The sequence below is a fragment of the Calypte anna genome, chromosome 2, assembly GCF_003957555.1.
Source record: "Calypte anna isolate BGI_N300 chromosome 2, bCalAnn1_v1.p, whole genome shotgun sequence".
NCBI lineage: Eukaryota > Metazoa > Chordata > Aves > Apodiformes > Trochilidae > Calypte > Calypte anna.
In genome coordinates this window covers 50,879,215-50,899,608 of record NC_044245.1, presented here as the reverse complement: position 1 = coordinate 50,899,608, position 20,394 = coordinate 50,879,215, and the positions used below count along the sequence as shown (strand labels likewise).

Genomic DNA, 20,394 nt, shown 5'->3' with positions numbered 1-20,394 from the left:
AATACTTAGCCTGTTGAGTCACCATAATGACCACAGAACTGATGGATTATATGATTTTAATAGGTCAGACACCACTGTTTTTTCCTTTACCATCACACATCTTAAAGCAATTGAGAAGCAGTTGAGATAAGTCAGACACACGTGCCCACACCATGTTTATTTTGAGAAGCCATCACCTCTTCTCTAGATGAATGCTGTCATATTTGCACCTCACCACATGCTGCTTCTCTTCAGTCAAGGACAGGGATTGACACATGCATATAAACAGCCTGACACAGTAGCAGATGTATTTCTCTAAGCACAGCTTGTCACTCCTCTATTGTACTATCAGGATTCGTCGCCAAGTGAAGGAGTTAATCCTCTTCATAGCCCTGGGTGTCTTTTGCAAATACAATCAAAACTAATTACCAACGTGCAGCTCTGTTTTTAAATTAACACTGATATGATATCTTCAAGTTGTTTCTCTGCTCAGTGTTTATGGTTGTTATGACAAGAACCCAGCAGTCTCAACCACACAGGCATCCCCTTGTGCTGCATACTCAGCAATGGCCCATGGAGGTTACTATTAAAACACACTCATAGAAGAGAGAAATTAATTTTCTTCTTCCTATTGACTTTCCTGACCACATGGATTTTTTTTTTTCCCCTCCCCACCTGATTTTTCATAGGACAAATTCTTACTGGGCCTCCCTTAAAAATAACTCTTGTGAAAAACAGCATGGAAGATAAAGGTGAAACTCTATGAACACGGCATATGACAAGTAACATTCCAGCCCTCACACACCACCCAGGTGATACCTGCTCTGCTCTCTACTTCATACTTTTCTTTCTTCATTACTGAGCACTAACGCCTGCTGAGTGGCTTCAGCAGAGCCAGGTAGTGTGCTTCTTGCTCTATTTCTCCAAGAAAATGAAAGGTGATGTAGGACATGTGAAGTTCTGGACACAATGGAGTCAGAAGGATTTTTGTTTTAGACCTTTTCTGTGCCAGGATTTCTTGCTGCTTTGCAGTGATGTCATGTTCAAATCTGAACTGGTCAGAATTACCCAAAATGGAACACTTCTGCCTCAACAGCAAAATCGTGCTGATAACTGTTAACTAGTTTGTGAAGTATCCTGAGATAGTGGTCAACAGGATCAAGAAATAATTAATAAACAGAAGGCACAAGAGGAAGTAACTCCATAGCAGGCAATAGAGCATAAAAAACCGTGCTGCATTTAACAGGTAACATGACACAGCCCTCCATCAAGAGCTCAAAGAAACAGCTTCAAATGGTGCCCTTCCACATTATATAATAATCCTACTGGCATGACCTCTTCCAAACAGGACAATCTACTCAATAAATCCTCTTTTTTTTTCCTTTTCTCTTCTGCTAGTATCAGCTGAGCACTTTACAAAACCAAAAAAGCCCTGTTCAACTTGCCTACCCCCAAAATTTTGATTTTGAAGGGCAAAGAAGCACTGGGACAAGACACACACACTGGATAAAGCATAAGGTGAACAGCAAGACAAAGAGTATAGCTAAGGCTGGGGCTGCCACAAAAACAAAGTCCAATTCAGTAATGAATCCAACCGGAATGGGTTCTCCCTTAAAAAGCTGAGCCTAAGATCACCACTAAGTCAACAGTATGACCCAGGGAAACACACATCCAGCAAGTTGGTGAAGACAGCCATCACTGACTGTTTTAGTAAACCAGCTCCATGTGGTTGTACAGTGGGTGAGGCTGTGTGCTCAGGTGGCAGGTGACAAGGCTGCATCTGGCCAGTGGCAAGCAGGCAGCCTTTATGAACACAGTCACTGTGTCCCAGGTCCTCTTGCAATGACTGGCAAGCAAAGAAGTGATGCTATCAAAGCAGCGATGGGACTTTTTACCTTATGGTTACTTTTCTGCAGTTTACTTAAAGCATTGGGTTGATGTAGGTATGAAAGCGCTACATAAAAAATTACATGGATTTGAAATGTTTATCTACAATAAAAACTGAAAGTTTCAGGGTTTTCTGTGGCTATGAGCTTGCAAGCCATTCCACACAGGCAGATCTTTGTGTCCCTGATTAACCTCAGTCAACCAACTTAAATAGGGCTGTCTCTGATGAAGGTCCACACTGGCAAACTTGAGAAAACACTTTGTATAAATATCTGGTTGTCGGCCAGCCCTGATTGCTGCATGTAAGTTACATCTGACTGAAGGAAAATGTGTCTCTTTGTGAGAATTTACATTGAAATTTCCTTAGAGACCAGGACAGAACTGATTTTCTTGTTGCTTTTGTAGTCACTGCCTTGGTGTAATTACCCTTTTCTTGCCAGCGTCCAAGTGAAGTGGGAGAGAGGTTCTCTTTCAAGAGGCAGGATAAATACCCTCGCCTCTGACCTCTGAAGACTTCAGTTTATGACTCACTGTGTCCATAGTGAAAAGAAGTTGTCATCACAACTCTAGACCTGATCCAACTCGCAGTGAAATCAAGGGGAATCTTCCTGGTGACTTCAATGGGAGCTGGGTCATGCCCTCAGCAGGCACTAACTGTGCAACACAACAAAACCACTCTCCAGTTCTGGATGGCAGAAAACATGGTCAACCTGGAAACAGCAGGAGTCCCTGAGCTCAGAAATTGTCGACAACAAAATAAACTAATAGAGGAAAAACCACCAGAGAGATGCTTCAAGTGCACCTGTCTGTGCTCTGCCAATTTCTACCACTATCAACCCAGATGAAGCTTCATCCAGAGCAAATATTTATTAAAAATGTAAAAAGAGCAGATCATAGCAAAAGTCACAATCTTCCCCAGAGTGGAAAATGCAGAATAATTATTCAATCTTAAAATAAAGTTTTCAACTAAAATAAACATAGGCTTCAAGAAATGAGCTCAGTACTGCTGAGAAGATAGCAAATGCTTGCATCAGACTTGGTTGCAGTTTCATGCTTGTCAAACATGAGGCAACCCAGGACTTCTAAAAGAAGGAGAGTATGAGAATGGCCAGTCCCAGACTCTATGTTGTATGTCAGCAGATCATCAAGAAGCAGCTAACTATATGCTGCCTATACCATTCCTCATATGGTACCTATATGAAAATCATCATAATAAAAAAAGCTTAGCTTTAAAATGAGAAAAATAAACATTTTTAAGAGTGTTTTTGGACTGCCAAAGAAAGGACTGAGGAAGGGCATGCACTTTGGAAGGATTAGAAAAATAAGTATGTGATGTTGGTAAGAAACTGATCATTGTCAGGAGAGAAAGCCAGGAATAAAAAGGAATATTGATCTTCAACAGCAGAGACCATTTAGTTTGGATGATACAGCATTTTTAGGCTGTTCTTCACCTTGGCTTACGTATCCTCAGGACTGAAACACTATTATTTGTACAATTTTTAGGTGGGAGAAGCAGACTGGCTACCCTCACACTGGCAGGTACATCTTGACATGGTGTCTGAGAGTTACTGATGCGTGGTACCCACAATGTCTTGCTCATGAAGGCCTCTCTGGGCTGAGCATTTCTTCCACCCAGCCTGTCAGGGCCTGAACTTGGCAGGTTGAGGATTAAAAAAAAAGAGGTTCTTCTTCATGGAGCTTTTTTCTGCACTTACTTGTCAGCAAATCAAGAAATGCACAATGACACAGGGATTTTGCTGGGTTAGGTACAAACTTAACAGAAATATCCTGTATAAGTTAAGAACAGGGAGGTCCTCCAGGGCTGGATGGCCTGTGCAATGTGAATGAGTAGGCTGTAGCACAGGTACCACCTGACACCCTGCAGCAGCTTAACACTTGTAGGAACTGAGAAAAAACAGAGAACTTGTAAAACTTCAAACTTTTAACAAAATACTGAGCTAGAAAAACACACACACTTCCCTCTCCATTACATTATTCCTGCACTTGAGTAAAATCTTTGTTATACGTGTTACACCTCACATTTTGGGCTGTATTTCTGGACTCAGTTCCTGCTCCATTAAAAAAAAAAAATACTTGGGAGAAAGGAATTATCTCCAGAGGTAAAAAGCTGACACTGATGATGATCAGTATCTCAAGATGATAGATATAGACGTAGACATAGAAGATACAGATGACATATATGTAACAGTGATATAAATTTATAGGTGATATATGTGACACAGATGTCATAGATACTATACAGGTAATTTAGATTATACAGATATAGGTATATATATGCTATACATTCAATATGTATTGTAATATACATGTAATATGCAATATGCAATATGTAATATATACATTCAATATGTATTGTATTATATATGTAATATGCAATATGTAATATGTAATATATAGTATATAACAGTATACAATATAACATAACATATGCAACATAAAACACATATATAGTATGTATAATGTATAATATATATGATAGATATATAGATATACGGATGATATAGATGGATATAGAGATATAGATATAGACATATATAGATTATATAGATATAGAGGATATAGATTAGATATAGATACAGATATAGATATAGATATATAATCTTCACGGAGCACGGATAGATATCATGTCTGTGGCAGGTGCTTTAATGCCGATCCTTGCCAGCAGCCACCCCCCGCTGCTGCTCCCCGGGCCTCAGGCAGGGCAGGTGCCGCTCCGCAACGCCGGGGCTCCAGAGACGCCCCCTCCCTATCTCTCTCCTTCCCTCCGCATCCTGCCACACAAACCCCTCCGGGAGCCTCCTCCGGGCTCTGCGCCGACCATCCCCGCCCCGCCCGGCCCGGCCCAGCCCCGTCGCGGGGTCCCACCGCCGGACACCTACTTCTTGCAGGGAATAAGGGCCTTCCTCTCCTCCAGGATGCGGAGGCGCTGGTTGGGGCCGTCGTAGGAGACGGCGGCGCGGGTGTTACGGCCCGTGCTGTGATCGTAGGTCACCGTGCGCCCTTCCCACTGCCGCGGCGCCTGGCACGGATCGGCCCCGGCCCCCGCCGCCCCGCCGCTCCGCAGCAGGAGGCCGCCCAGCAGCAGCAACAGCAGCCCCGGCCGCGGCGGCCGCAGCCGCAGCCCGGCCGCCGCCCGCGCCATACTCCGCGCCCCGCTACGCGCACGGCCGCACCGCACGGCGCGCTGGCAGTCGGGCGGGCGGACAGGCCTGCGCCGCGGGAGGGGGGTGGGGTGGGGGTGGGCGGGGGCGTCCCGCCTCCAAACCCGCATCACCTCAGCAGGGAGAGGCGGCTTCTGCTGCATACAGGCAGGAGGCGGTGGAAGGACGGGCGGCTGTGACTCTCGCTCCCTCATCTCCCCCCTCAGAACCTGGGGGTACTTCTGGGTGCTCTGTGTGGGCTTTGGGAAGGAGGGGATACACGAACAGGAAGGGGACCACCTGGGTGAAGCTGTTTTAATGTTAATGCCGAGAGAGGAATTTACTTTTTCCTTGTCGGTGGCTCCCCACAGACCGTATCAGCGAGCACATACACCCCTTCATCTCCCACCCCACTCTCAGGTCTCTCAGCCGCTGTTCACTCTCCGCTCTGGGTGATCGTTCCTCACACAGAGGGAGGGGGGATTTGCCCCGCAGGTGCGCTGTGGCACCCAGGCCTGCTGGGCCCAGGAGGGGGGAAACATAGGTGGCCACGGTACCTTGTCAGGGCAGGTACTTCTAACTCCGATCCACGGTGGGGTTTTCCCAAGCTACTGCAATAACCCGGCATTGACTTAATCTTTTTTTTTTTTTTTTTTTTTTTTTTTTTTTTTTTTTATCCCATCGAGTCCCTCAAAGACTGGGGTGCATCATTTGCCCCCAATAGAGGAAGAGCCTAAAGGACACTTCCGTGCACAGGGACTGCACGGGGGAGCAGAGGAGGGGAGAGAGCGAGCTTGCTCCTGCATCAGGGGCGTCTGTCCGGGGAGCACCAAGGAAAAAAAATTAAAAAAACCAAAAGCTTTCGAAAAGCCTGAAATTCCTTCTCCCACCCATCTGCAGATGCGATGGCGGGGGGGAGATTGTGGGATGGGGTCCAGAGGCGGAGGGGTAGCACAGCGCAGGGGGTGGCAGCTCGCAGAGCAGCCCGCACCGGATCCGCCGCCCGCTCCCGCCTGGGTCCGGTCTCCGCCTCATCCCCCGTCCAGAGCAAACCGGGAAAAGAGCGAGCGACTTTCCCGCTCTCCTCAAGCGTTTCGCCGTCCGTGACGAGCTCACGGAGGGAACTCTGCAACCTCCTGGAGGCTAAGGGAACAGCCGCCGGAGCTCCTCCAAGCATGTAAAAAGTTTCTGCTGCGCCTCCCTTGGGAAAATACAGCTTAAAGTTCAGACTGAGGGAAGGGGGACTCTGGTCGCGGCTCCCGCGTCCCTCCCTCCCGCCCCCTCCTCCTTTCCCGCGTCGAAGCTCGCAGCCCCGCGGCAGATGAGTGTGGTTTGGGTTTGCGTATCTTCCCCCCCACCTCGCTTTCCACCTGGAGGAATTTATGACACAGATGAAAACTGAAGCAGAGCTGGAGCCGCGGAGGAGAGACGCAGTGATGTCGCTGGGGGATTAAACGGGGTGGAGCTGATGTCACCGTGCCTGCACAGCAAAACACACACACACGCACACACATCTCCTCACTACCACCGCCCCTCCACCTTCTCCTCCCCCCTCCTCTCCCCCCATGACCCCCCCTCGGAGGAGCGGTGCTGCCAAGGGAGCGCGATCGGCCCCACGTCACTCGTGCCACCGGTATAAATGACGTCCCGCGATGTCCATGGCTGTCGGCTCGGCGGCTCCCGACTTGACTTTATCCGGGGCCGGGAGGCATCTCCGCTCCCCACCCTGTTCCGCACCCCGCTCCGGACCCCTCGTCCCGCTCCGCGCCCTTCGGCCGCTGCGGCCCACGGGGAGGCGGCGGATAAGAAGGAGGAGGAGGAGGATGCTGCGCGCCTTGGTGGCGGTGTCCCTGTGGCTGCGGGTGAGCCCGCGGGCGCAGGGCGCGCCGTGCGAGGCGGTGCGCATCCCCATGTGCCGCTCCATGCCCTGGAACATCACCCGCATGCCCAACCACCTCCACCACAGCACCCAGGAAAACGCCGTCCTCGCCATCGAGCAATACGAGGAGCTGGTGGCCACCGGCTGCAGCCCGGTCCTCTCCTTCTTCCTCTGCGCCATGTACGCCCCTATCTGCACCCTGGAATTCCTCTACGACCCCATCAAGCCGTGCCGCTCCGTCTGCCAGCGCGCCCGCGACGGCTGCGAGCCCATTATGCGCCGCTACAACCACAGCTGGCCCGAGAGCCTGGCCTGCGACGACCTCCCCGTCTACGATCGCGGCGTCTGCATCTCCCCCGAGGCCATCGTCACCGACCTGCCGGAGGGTGAGCGCCCCAGGGACGGCGGTAGGGCGGACCCCCACTACCCCTGCGGGGCGCCCCGGGCGAGGGGCGGCGGCATCCCCCCCCACCCTTCCCCCTGGGAGCTTCTCCCCGACAGCTTTCCTTCCCCGCCGCGCCTCTGTTTGCAGATGTCAAGTGGACGGACTTCACGCAGGGCGTGATGGTGCCGGAGAGACCCCTGGAGCCCAACTGCAAGAGCCGCGGCCAGGGTGAGCCTCGGGCATCCCCCCTCGCCTCCCCCTCCCTGGAGCCAGGCCCCCTCTGACACCCCTCAACCATTTCCCCTTCTCTTCCTTTGAAGAGCGATGCCGGTGCAAAAAGACAAAGCCTACGCTGTCGACCTACCTGGCCAAGAACTACAGCTACAGTAAGTGCAAGGGGGTTGGGGGAAACGCCTCACTTTGCCTGTCCCACTCCCTTTCTGCACCTCCCGTGAGGCAGGCAGCTCTCTGGGGGTGCTGCACCTACACCAGGCCCTGACCATCAAGCACAGTGTGATGGCACCTCTGCACCCCATCCTTTCCAAGTGGGCTTTTGACTGAGGGCTCCTAACCTTCCCCTTCTGAATCCCACCCAGGTGGTGTAGGCAGTCATTGCACAGGTGATAGTGTGTTTCTGATAGAAGCAGTGAAAAGTCAGGAATATGCCCTGGGATCAACAGGTTTCTCTGCAGAAATGGTGCTTTCTTCTGTAAAGGTCAGTTTAGTATCTGCAATTGCAGCTCCTGAGAGCATGACCATGCGCTGCTTGGCCAGCTCCTGTTTTCATCCAGCAGGTGGAATTAGCAGAGATTTGCCACCTAAATAAATCTTGTAAATGGGAACGAAGCTGGATCAAGGTAAAAAGTTATAATTTAGAAATGCCTATACTCTTTTTACTTACTACACAGGATTTCTTCTCGTGTGGAACTGTCAGAGATTAATCAAATTTAGTGATAATTTGCACCATCCAGCCAAGGAGTTTACCAATAGTTTTATGATATGTTGCATGACATAGTGGGAATACAAGCAAGCATTCACCTCTCTTCACCCTTGGCTTCACCCCCCATCCCTCTGGTTTTCTGCTGCTGGGAGTCAGGAGGGAATCTAATTAAGTTTAGATAATTACCACATAGAATATCTGCAATGTTAATAGAATATCTCTGTTAAGCATGAATTTAATATGCAGATCGTGGCCTTTTGTATTCTGTGGGCTCTTTCTCAGAGAAAAGTTGTTTCTTCAAGGGATGTATTCAGCTCTTATGCAATAGGATTATTATATCAATCCAGTTCCTATTTGTCTGATACTAGATCAAGTTTGTAGTTATTTGCCTGTTTATTCAGGGGGAAATTCAGGGGGAAAAAAATCCAGCCCTCAGTTTGTTGGGAATAATCAAGCTGAATGCCTGTCTTTAGATCAGTGTATACTTTTTTTGTCAGAGCACCTTGGTCCATTTATGTCATAGATTCTTTTTGTATAGTTCCCTAATCCATCACAGAACAACACAGTGATATGTTCAGGTGGGACAATGAACTTCCACATTTTTCTGAGATATATGAAAAAGCAGTAATATAAAATTACTATTTTATATTCTAAAATGAAATACAGATGTTAGCAACACAAACTCTGATTCCAGTAACTGCAATGTTGTTGCTTAACTAAAAACTGTAGGTCCAAAATTTAATTCCATTGACTTTGTGAAATCAAGTTTTTGTTTTAGACTGGTAGGCTTTTATTCAATCTCCTCTGAAATAAATAGACATGTTCAGATGTAAAATGCATTGAGAGACAAGACAAGGCACAACAAGTTACAAACAAAATTTTTCCTTAAATTCTTTGAAATAATATTTACAGACATGCTGTATTTCCAGCTGGTCAAAGGTTGCTTTCAATCAGACTTGAAAATGGATTTACTTATGAGAAACTCTCTGAAACTGAAATCCCTCATGGTTTTTTCTGGCTGTTACACATGCCCTGATAAAATTAACACATAAACCCCAGACTGCATTGAAATTTCTGATTTATTTTTTTTTTTCTTTGGGTAAAGAAAAGAAAATCCATATATTTGTAGGCTCATCTGAAGGCTTTTTACCTGGTGGCTGTGAGGGGCAGTGTTGCTGAAGGCTCACCACCCTGTGTCACATACATACACAGCTCACGCTGCTTTAGCTGGATAATTTTGTTACAGTCTTATAATTGGACCCTTCCTATTTTGACATTTCCTCGAGACAGCATCCTTTGTGTTAAAACTGTGCTTCCTTTTTCTGATTTGATACTTCTCCCAAGAGAGAACGCTTGAAATGCTGCAGTGGTAGGTACTGCCGGGGTTTGCAGGTGCAAAGTTAGCCAAGGATCATCCTTCTTGCATCCATGCAGACATGCAGTTTTCCTCAGCTAAAGGTAAAAATACGAATGTTTGTATATTCATAGTCAGAAGAACCTGTTTCAGAGCCTGTTTTATGTGAGGATTTTAATACTGATGGATAATCCCAGGGCAAAAGATGAAAAAAAGTATAAACCGAGTCAATCACTACAGTCCTAAGACTCTTCCTTTTTGGCTACTGATTTCTTATACTTAAAAAAAGACTTTTATTCCTGTGTACAACCTATAGGGAAATTATTTTCAGAACCGTAGAATGTCAGGTTGGAAGGGACCTTGAGGATCTTCCGGTCCAACCCTTCTAATATTATTGTTTATATATGTCTCAGCACCCCATCAAGCTGAGACTTAAAAATTTCCAAAGTGGGGGAATCCACTCCTTTCCCTGGGAGACCATTTCAATGGCTGACTGTCCTCATAGTGAAAAATTTTCCTTTTGTGTTCTAATGGAATCTTGCCAGGAGCAACTTACGTGCATTGCCCCTCGTCTTGTGACTCCTTGTAAATAAGGAGTCTCCATCTTTTTTGTAGATGCTCTTTAAGTACTGGAACATCATAATTAGGTCTCCCCTAAGCCTTCATGGAGGCTTTTATTACTGAAAAGACCGGATTCATGCTAACTGTGGGGTAAATGATTCTTTACTTAATTGGAAATAGCTGGATGTGGCTATGGAGTGGGTCCGATGTATGTGGGTTGTTCAAGTCTGAGTCAAAGGAGCTGTTTGTGTGTGTGATTCCAGGCAAGATCACTTGGCCTGATCTGGCAGAGATTTAAGCACATGTTTAATTTCACAGTTGTCAACAGCCCTACTGAAAACCAAATGGGGATCAGCCCTCTGTTATTGTAAGCCACTGTATGTGCCCACACATGAAGAAGTAGTTCTAGTTTCACAGCCGAAAAAAACAGCTTTCAATTTAGTACATTTTATTTGGTTTTCAGATGTGTTTGAATTTCTAAGACCGTTTGTTGTTCTCACGCCTCTGTTTTTTTAATTGCAGTCATTCATGCTAAAGTAAAAAGCGTAGAAAGAGGGAACTGCAACGAGATAACAACTGTGGTGGAAGTCAAAGACATACTCAAGTCTTCAATACCAATTCCTCTGTCTCAAGTGCCTCTTCTTACAAATTCCTCCTGCCAGTGTCCTCCTCTTCAGCCCAAGCAGGATGTTCTCATCATGTGCTATGAATGGCGCTCAAGGTGAGCCCTGGCCATGTGGTGCAGAAAAATGGAATAGATAGCTCTGATACACAGAAAGGAGGGCCAGCAAAGCACGAGCATGTTTTGCTGATAGTTTTTCTTAGGATAATTCACATATATGCCAATATGTTTCAGTTACCTTCTCCGTTAGCTTTTTTCCACTTAATCACCCTCAGCTCCATCCCATGATGTGGTGTTTACAAAACCTGTCTCACACATGGAGCATGAACTCTGGTGGCATTAGGTGAGGTGCTGACAGCATAATCCTTAATGCATCGTGCAGCAGATCAGGCATCTCCAGCTGTTCGGAAGTGCCTCTCCAGGACTGCTTTCCATAGCTGCTTTTCCAACTGCTTTTTATTCTACAAGCCTGGTGGTGGCTGTAGGTGGTGGTCTGTGTTGGCAGAACCATGTGGAGGGCATAATTCTGCCTCACTGATCCCAGGGAAGGGAACAGGAGATGATAACACATCTACTGTCTGCGGAGCTGTTGGAGACAGATCAAGGCCTTGTCCCCCAGCCTATCCACACTTCAGATAGGTGCCATCGGTGAGGTGTTTGTGACCCCACAGCTCTACTGAGACTAACCAAAGCTGTGGCCACTGGAGCTCTGCCTCCCTGATGGTAAATGAAAAGTAAATACTCTCAGAGAGCAGCTTGCCAGTCCTGCTCTACGGTTAAAAGGCAAAACAAAACTAACTTAACCTGACCTTTCGTCTGGAAGTCAGCCTGGCCCCAAGCATGGAAAAAAAATTAGCATGCTGGTCTGGAGTGAAGAGAGTGATGAATCACAAGTCGTTGTTCTTTCTGGGTTCTTGAGGCAGAAGGGGACATTCCCTTCTTCCCCTTATCACCCCATCTGTACCAGTAGCAACAGATGCCAAGAGGACAGGTTGTGTCCTGGTAGGTACGTGTGGCTCTGTGCTGCAAGTCAAAGGTAAGGCTCTTCCCAAAATGTGCAGCCTGGTTTTGTGTAGAGTGATATGGCTGTTAATTGGACATGCCCACTTGTGGGGACAATAGAACACCTACATGCAGATCTTGGTGGCCCATATTTTCAATGTTGATTGTAATGTTTATGTTGATATCTTGAAAGTGGTTTATAGGTGTTGTTCCTAAAAGTTGCCATCTGCTGCCTTATTACCTTCACTTTTTCTTTGTCAGCTAGAAGGCATGGTACCTTATTATTACACAGCACCTTGCTCCTCCAGATCTGAAAGCACTTCACAAAGATTAATTTAGAACCCTTTACTCATGTTAGCCATCTCAGGAATATGTACTCTGAGTCATGTAGAAGGACCAAAACCAAGATTGTGACTGAGGAGCTCTGAGCCACAGAGCTTTGTTGGACATGACCTTCAAGAGGCTGTCAGGGTGTGGAGGTTTCAAAAGTGAAAGATTGCAATCTGCTTCTCCACTACTGTGGAAAAAACCACCATTCACTAAATATTTTGTGATGGATTTTAAAGGTCACTGAGGTTTTTAATTTCATATAGCATACTAAAATGGATTTGAAAAAGAAACATAAACTAATATATGTGCTTCCTGTTGAACTTAGTGGCATTCAAACAGGAGGTTTTGAGTTACAGTAGCTTTTTAAAACATCAGAGGCAAAATGGGTGGACACTTCACTGAAGTCAACAGATAAACACATATTGCCCATCAGCAGGTTAGGGTCTTGCTCAGTAATTTGACCTGAACAGAAGCTGCATCATCTGTATACCCTGCTGTGGCTTCATTCACCATGATGTGCGTTTAACTGCAGTCCTATATGTTAATTCTCTGATGTCTCTTCAGAAGGAAGAGAGTATCTGTGTCAGCTTGACTCTCTGGGGCTTGCACCATCTGTAGTCCTTTCACGTTTGGGCAAAATGGATGCATAGTGTGGTGGCATAGTGTGGTTTTGTACTTTTTTTGAACAGGTATGAGCAGCAACATTTGTTCATGGAAACTGGAGAGTTAAGTCCTGCTACCCTATGTAATCCTCACCCACTAGCAACCTCCTGTGATCAGATAATGTGTTACCATTTGTCAGCTGAGCTGTATTAATTGGTGCACGTGAAGCATAGTTGAGTTTTTGGTTTTTTTTTCATTCAAAAGTAAAATACATTTAAACTACTCTTCTGTACACACAGAGAAACAGATAGTAGGCATAAGTAAAAATATATGTACATACAAATGTAAAGAGTTTCATGGAATGTTACCCAACCCATCATTTTTTAAAGTTTTAGACTTTTAACAGTCTAAATTTTTAGAATTTCAGAAGGGGCGGTGTAAATGTTTAGAAATCCATTAGAAAGCATTTAGAGATGGAGAAAAATATTTTTGTTCATATTGTCCCATACACAGCAACTGTGAGTACTAGAACCTGCTAGTGCATTTCAGCCTTAGTCTGTGTTAAATAATCTGGAACAACATCTCAGGAATCAAACACAGAAATACTTGTAATTTCTATTTATATCTTAATTTCCAGGTTGATGCTTCTTGATGGGTGTCTAGTTGAAAAATGGAAGGACCAACTAAACAAAAGATTTAAGGTAAGTACAACTATAGAGAAGAATGATGATATTCTTGATAAAAAGTTGAACACCTTTGTTCTACTTCAGCACTGAATAACTTGCCTGGCTTTCCAATATCATTAACTCCTCTGGGTATTATTATTTTCACTTCAACATTTTCATACCCCATAGCTTCACATAAGTGGAAGTGAAAATTTGAATATTTTCGTCTTGCATTTTAGGGACTCTGAAACTGTATTTATATTTTTTTTCCCACAAACTGTCCCTAAATAGGACAGTTGGATGATCTTTGTGTGAACTCTGGGTTATTCCAATACTGACTCTGTCAATTCCAGTCATTGCTAAGGCAAGTAGTTGTCAGATGGGTGATATGCAGATGAGTGCATACTGCACATTATCTAAGAGGGAAGTTGGCATCCACTGCGCTGAATAAATGAGCTTTACTGAATTAAAGTTTGCAGGCCCAAGACACATTCTCACCAGCTACTTCCCACTAAAGACCCACGAAAGTATTTGGCATCCCCTTCCTCTTTTCAGGGAACACTGGAAGGGAGAGTCTGTCCTATAGAGACATGAGGGACAGGAGCAGCAGGTGCCCCTGCCTCCTGGGGCTACAGAGTAGGACTTGCTATCAGTCCCTGCTTGTAAACCTCCTCTTTATAATGGAGAGAAAATCTGACTCAGGACAATATCTGGTTCTTCCTCACACTTTAGAGGTGGAAAAAAATTATTTCTGCAATTCAAGAAAGGTTTCAGAACATTAAGGGCATTCATTTTAATTATGGGCTGATTGGCAATTGATAGAGGAAAAAAGGTGCATCTTTCCATCAGCAAAAGATTTTAGCTTAGAGACCAGATTCTTGCAGGAAATAGTATTTGATGCTTCTATCATTCCCTTTTCTTCTCACTTTCTCATCTAAAATTTATGTGTGAAAAAGGAAACAAGCTTTAAATTTAAAAAAACTGCAGTTGATGATGATACCACATGGGATTTAGAAGAACAGTGGTGTATGACCGGGACTCTTGAAGTGCCTTAGCTGTCAACTAATTGGCCTGTTACTGGCACACTACATATTTTAGTGGCCTTCTCCCACTGCTTTGTCATTTCTAATTGTGTCTTGAAACCTATTTGGGTGTTCATTTCCAGACTGTCAAAAAGATGGATGAGTGCCAAACAAAATTCTGCTCAAAGCATTCGGCATTACATCTGATATTAACAGCTTCATAAATTAAATCCTAATGCAAACATTTTTGAGTGGGACACAAATAAATACCTTCTGATAGCTTTTTTTTAATGAAGATGCATATAATGACCCTGACTATACGAATATGGCCAGTATGGAGCTAGGTTTCACAGTGACTTGATTTCAGTGTCCATCATTCATCTCTGAAGACTTGCATCCAGCTTTTGGGTTACCACTGAAAATGAATGTTCTGAACCCTCTGTGGACCACTACAGACATCTCTTAACATAACCACAACGTAGCTGGTCTCTTCTCTAGCCAGGACAAGAGTCTGAATAGCACAAGGGTCAGGCCAGAAATACTAAAGATTAAAGCTGTAGAAAAAACTGTCTCACTCTGATCCCTGAGGAAAGTCCCTGCCTTTGGGAGTTTCAGAAGAGAAAGTTCATTTTTAGAGGAACAAGGTGAGACCCCTTCCAAGTTCTGTTATCTGCCTTGCTTTCCTTAAAAGAAGTAGTATTTCTGTTCCTAGAGGTGAGAGACTGCAGTCTTGTGGATCCCTCCATAGTTTGGAGCACATAACCATTTAATTTCATTATAAAAACCTGTTTTCTAACTGCTGCACTTTTGGGTTTGGAAATCTGACAGCTATGAATTTTGTTGTGCTCACCGATCTACTTGCATTTCAAAATTCCTCAGGGATGATGCTGAGAATAAAGCTGCAGGTGCATTCATCACAGCTGTCCTATTGCTACTTCCATTCTGTGTTTTCAGCATCCACCTCTGTTCTCTGCCTGCTTCTTTTAGTTCTTTCAATCCCAGGCGTCTGTAGCTCAGGAAAAGCAGAAAGGGAAAGTCCATACCACCTTCCTTTTTGGCTTTGTGTTAAAATATATATTGTGAAAATATTGCCTGCCTTCTGCAGACTTTTCTGAGGAAAATTCAGGTAGCAGGTTCAGTGCTAGAGCAAAGAACTGGTTTGCAAAGTAGTCCTGGTGTGCAGACACTGTCTTTTTGATGGCATGGCACCAGCTCTCCTGGATTTCTGATTGGGCAGACACTGAGAGCCTTGCTGTTAATTTCAGTCAGTGCAGCTCCTTATAAGAGACTTAGCTGAAAGCAAAAGTACAAGACAGAAAATCACCTTTATCCTGGCCCAAACCGGGACAGGTTGTGTATTTTCATCAGTTGGTATTGTGGAAATTGCCCCACAGAAGAGTGTATGTCAGGTTCCCCCCGCAGATAGCTGTGTTGAGATGGATGACCCTGCAGGACAGAGCATAAAACCATTCAGAGCAGCACTAGTGTCAGGGGTTCAGGGAAGCTTTGATTAAGGTGCAATTTTTTGGGGTAATATCTTTCTGTAACTCATCCTCTTTGTTTTGTGTGTTTCTACAGAGGTGGGAACAGAGACTTCAGGAACAAAAGCTGCGAACAGCCCGCAGTAAGAACCACAATTCAGGACGCAGTGGTAGGAGTGGGGCCCCAAAATCGTCAACCAAGAACACCAGCACCCTTGTCAGTGGCCCCAAAAAAGCCACCAAAATAAGAAATGGTCCGAAAGAAATCAACCCTAAAAGAGTATGAAATCTCCAAAAAGAGAGACTCTTCCTGTATGATGAGGGTCCAAATCTGGCTCACTCGGCACATTCTTTTGATCCAGAACTCATCAACTTAAAAACACAAGACAGTTTCTACACAGACATTTTTGCTGCACTTTACTTTTAAAAGGTTTGCTTTTCCTCTTCCTTTCAAGCCACTGCAAGCCATAGAGCACAGGTTTGTGCTAATGTGTGGCAGGCATATTCAAGCTGCCTGAACTTCAAGGCAGGGCTCTGATTTGCAGTTCTAGCTAAATGTAGCCTTGGGTCCTTATGCTGGTACCTTCCTTGCTTCTCTGCCAGGGGCTGGCTGCATGGGTGTCTCTTCTCTCCTCAGAAAGTGCACCCCTGGAATAGCTGGTGAGTTAATTAGTCTGTAAGTTTGTCTGTAAGTTAGTCTGCTGAGCTGGGAACCATGGCAGCAGAGGAGCAGTAGAGGGATGATAGCATCTGGCAGACATATGGAGCAGCAAAGCAACCACTGCAGCTGCTGGAGCTGAACCTTATCTGAATCTGCTATTTGGAATCATAGGCTTTGTTCAGAGCATTTGGGAGCACAGTTCACCAATAAGTACCTGGGTATGCATTATGTGGTCATTTTTATGTGTGTGCCAGAAATATGGTATTTGATCTTGTTGATTTGCGTAGCAAAAGTGCATTGAAAGAAGACATTTAATTTTTTATTGTACTTCAGGCTGGCTTCTGTTGTTATATTTTCAAATATATTTAAGCATCTAATTGAAAAATCAGTATTTTTTAAAAGGCGAGATTAAAGTGAAGCACATCCGATGAATTCTTAAAAGTAATACTTATTTTAGCTGTGATATAGCTTTGTTGTGAAAAGTGGAATAGAAGCATTATTCCAAACATAACTGATAGCTACTGTACAGTATGAAAGAGAAGATAGGACTTCTGGTGGCTCAGTGTTCATTTGAATAATTTTTTATCATTTCACGCTCTATTTCTAAATCTTTTTCTGATACCAAATCGTAAATAAATAAATAAATAAACAAATGACTTGTGCCTGTTCCTGAACTTCTCAAAACAATGGGGTACCTGCAGTTTTGTTGATCAGGAGGTAAAATTTACCCTGCAAAGGGTAACAGAGAAAGCAAATGCTTTTATTTGTGTACTGAGTTTTACTGACAATGTCTGCTGTGTGAAGTATTAAAGTAGTAAAGGGGATATAAATGGGGGGTCGTGGAGTCTCCTTCACTGGAGACATTCAAAACCCGTCTGGACACGTTCCTATGCGAAGTGCTCTAGGTGGCCCTGCTCTGGCAGGGGGGGGTTGGACTAGATGATCTTTCGAGGTCCCTCCCAACCCCAAGGATTCTATGATTCTATGATTCTAATAAGCATAACTCCAATGAGAGGCATTCATGCTATTCCTCCCCAAGCTTTACCTAGATAAAGCAGCATAGCTAGCACAGTCTGATTTCTATTGACACATAAGAAGATCACCCACATTAACATTGTAAGAGCTCATGATAGACATCTTAAAGACCTTTAAGAATTCCTGCAGTAAAATTATTTACTTGCCTTGGCAGTTCTGGTAACTGTAAAACAAAACAAGTATTTCTAAAATAGAGGAAATCTATGTCAATAAAAAAAAAAAAACACGCCAAAAAAATTTTGTGTGGGTTAACCCAAAGAATTATAACTGGTCATATCAGTACATTGGCTTATTACTAGAATTCCAGTGAAATTTGCACGCATTAAATTGAAGGCAGAAAATGCTGAAGATATTTTGGTAGCAACAGCAATATACTTGGCAATATGCTAACAACAGCTGATGCTAAGGTTGGATGCTTAGAACAAAGGGACAGAGGTGTTATAGAAATATAGAATAGTAGGATATAGGGTAGTTCAGGGGGAAAACAAAACAGTGCTACATGAGCATTGGTTGAACTTTGAGCAGCTGGTTAAACTATGCAAAGGTCAGCATTTGTATGTAGCCCTTCCTTCTGATTCTGAGCAGATGCAGAACTTCATCTCCTTCAAACATCTGCAAAGTCTGATCCAAAGTTCAACCCAGGTGCCAAGAATGCTGAGCCTATATTGCATCTGTTGATTTTAAGGGGAATGACATTTGTTCAACATGTCTCAAAAATATACCACAAACTTATAGCCTATAGGTGAAATCTTCATCCTGTACTATGAAATGGAAAAAACAAAATCAAACTCAAAGGAGACAGAATTTCACTACAGGTAAGTAGATTAGGTGACTTTGAAAATGCTGACTTAAGTAAGCATGATCTAAAAGGTCAGCATGACTAGAAAGCTTCTAAACTAGTGCCATCAGCTATGTAGCAGAAATTCTTAAGCTTAGATTACCTACTGATCCCAAATTAAAAAAGCCAAATAAATATGTATGTAATTAGCTATTAAAAATGAACAATAGTCCTATCAACGTGACATTGAAATAACAAGTACCAAAGTTGTGATATTTCACTTAAACAAGTTTTTTGGGAACACAGTAAAGTGTGATATTTGTTGGATGAATCTTTTGAAACAGTTAGCAGCTTCCAAGCAGCATTACATATTATTTCACAACTGTTAAAATCCCTCTTTTTTTCATATATTTTGATATCAGAGAAAAATTGTAAAACCTATTTTCTCCAGAGCATTGTCACCATCCCTTCTGGACATTACTATCATTAGATGGACCATTCCTGTAAGTTGCAATAAACTTTGATGCACTGAGCTCAGTGTTTCCAAACCCTTGATACTGTTATCTATGCTTTATGCTATCTTTCAGACTGACATGGTTAAAAAGAAGAAGGAAAGGCAATAGAACCAAAAGCGGGTGATAGCATAATACAAAGCACAGATGTGCAAATAGAAGGGATTAATTAGTAAGGCAGTGTGTTCCTAAGTGCATTTCTTTTTTATACTTTAAAAGAAGCCATAGGTCAGCCCAATTCAACACTAACATAAGTTGTGCCAATCCCTAACAATTAACTCACTGAGATATCAAAGTGTCACCTGAATCCAGACCCAAAACATCCCTGCCCTCCAGCCCACTGCCCTTTTCTTGTGAAGGCATGAAGGAGATACTTGAGCACTGAGGGTTGTTCAGGCAGGCAAATGCATCTCCCTGTGTCCCCATGTGGCCCTCTCACCCCTCCTGCTCCCTAGCATGTGACAAAAAGTCAGACTTGCCTCTCCTGACCCACATCCATGGCCAGGTGTAGTCACTGCCATGCTAGCGCAACCCAGCACCCGAGCCATGAAACCTTGGCTTGGCAGAGTGAGCAAATGGTCTGCTGATGGAGGAAAGTAATTACTGTACCCATTTACATCTGAAAAAATTAACAGCTAAATATTGGAAGTGTAGAATGTTTTTTCTTGGTGTTCCAGCTGCCTTCTTGCCTACTCGAGGGGCTTGGCATTTTTTTTGTATAAATTAGAAAGTGCCTGGAACACCAAACAGAGTTTTCTAGTCCTTTTCTTACTGCCTCCCACACACTTGTACCTGGTTTAGTTTAATAAGAAGTGCCACTGAATACTTTCACTAAATGTTCTAACCTCAGTTCCAAAAGAATGAAACCTGAACAAATATTTATTCTAATTGTGAACCAATTGGCACAGTTTTAGACGCTCACTGTAAATGCAAATCAAAGCTCTTTAATGAATCACATTTTAAAAAACCCTCACAAACACCCCCTCCAACAGGACCTGAATGACCCGGTCACTTTAATTCAGCTCAGTGTTACACATTTGTTACTTTTGTCCAGCCATTGCATGTGACTGAAAAATACTTCCTGTACAAATAAAAAGATTTTCCAGTCCAAAATACCCAAACAGCTCTTAAATTATTTTATCCAGTGTTGTAACCTGGGTTCCAAATGAATGAATCCTGAAAAAATATTTACTCCAATTATGCACAACCAATATACACTTTTTGGCTGCTCTCAGTAGTCGAATGTAAATGCACATCTGAAAATATTTCCTCAACCACATTTTTCTGGTAAACCACATCATTTCTCATTGATTTAGCAAATAAATATAAATCCATGAGTATGGGTCAACAAAGATTCAATACTGTGTTCCATTTAGGGTGAAAAAACAACACAAATAAGTATTTCATTTCTATAGAGACACATTGCTACTAATTAGATGTAGTCAAGACTCTACATTTAACTTCAGCTGCTGACACTCTGTTTCTTGTAACAACTCCAAAATTGAACAGCAGCCTTATTGGAAGGTGAAACAAGATT

At 43.9% G+C, this 20,394-nt stretch overlaps 2 protein-coding genes across 2 annotated transcripts in view; one reads left to right on the top strand and one right to left on the bottom strand.

Annotated features, from left to right (window-relative positions):
• The window catches only part of EPDR1 (ependymin related 1), a 35,831-nt gene extending 30,589 nt beyond the window's left edge, over window positions 1-5,242 (bottom strand). The window contains exon 1 of the mRNA XM_030444647.1: window positions 4,767-5,242. Coding sequence (XP_030300507.1) covers window positions 4,767-5,242 — 476 coding nt within the window. The remainder of the gene's footprint in view (window positions 1-4,766) is intronic.
• Window positions 5,243-6,774: 1,532 nt separating this feature from the next.
• Window positions 6,775-16,734, top strand: SFRP4 (secreted frizzled related protein 4). Its single transcript, XM_030445476.1, has 6 exons — window positions 6,775-7,292; window positions 7,439-7,519; window positions 7,612-7,677; window positions 10,669-10,867; window positions 13,341-13,404; window positions 15,969-16,734. The coding sequence occupies exons 1-6, from the start codon at window positions 6,851-6,853 to the stop codon at window positions 16,155-16,157; spliced, it is 1,041 nt and encodes a 346-aa protein (XP_030301336.1). The 5' UTR covers window positions 6,775-6,850; the 3' UTR covers window positions 16,158-16,734.
• Window positions 16,735-20,394: the final 3,660 nt, after the last annotated feature.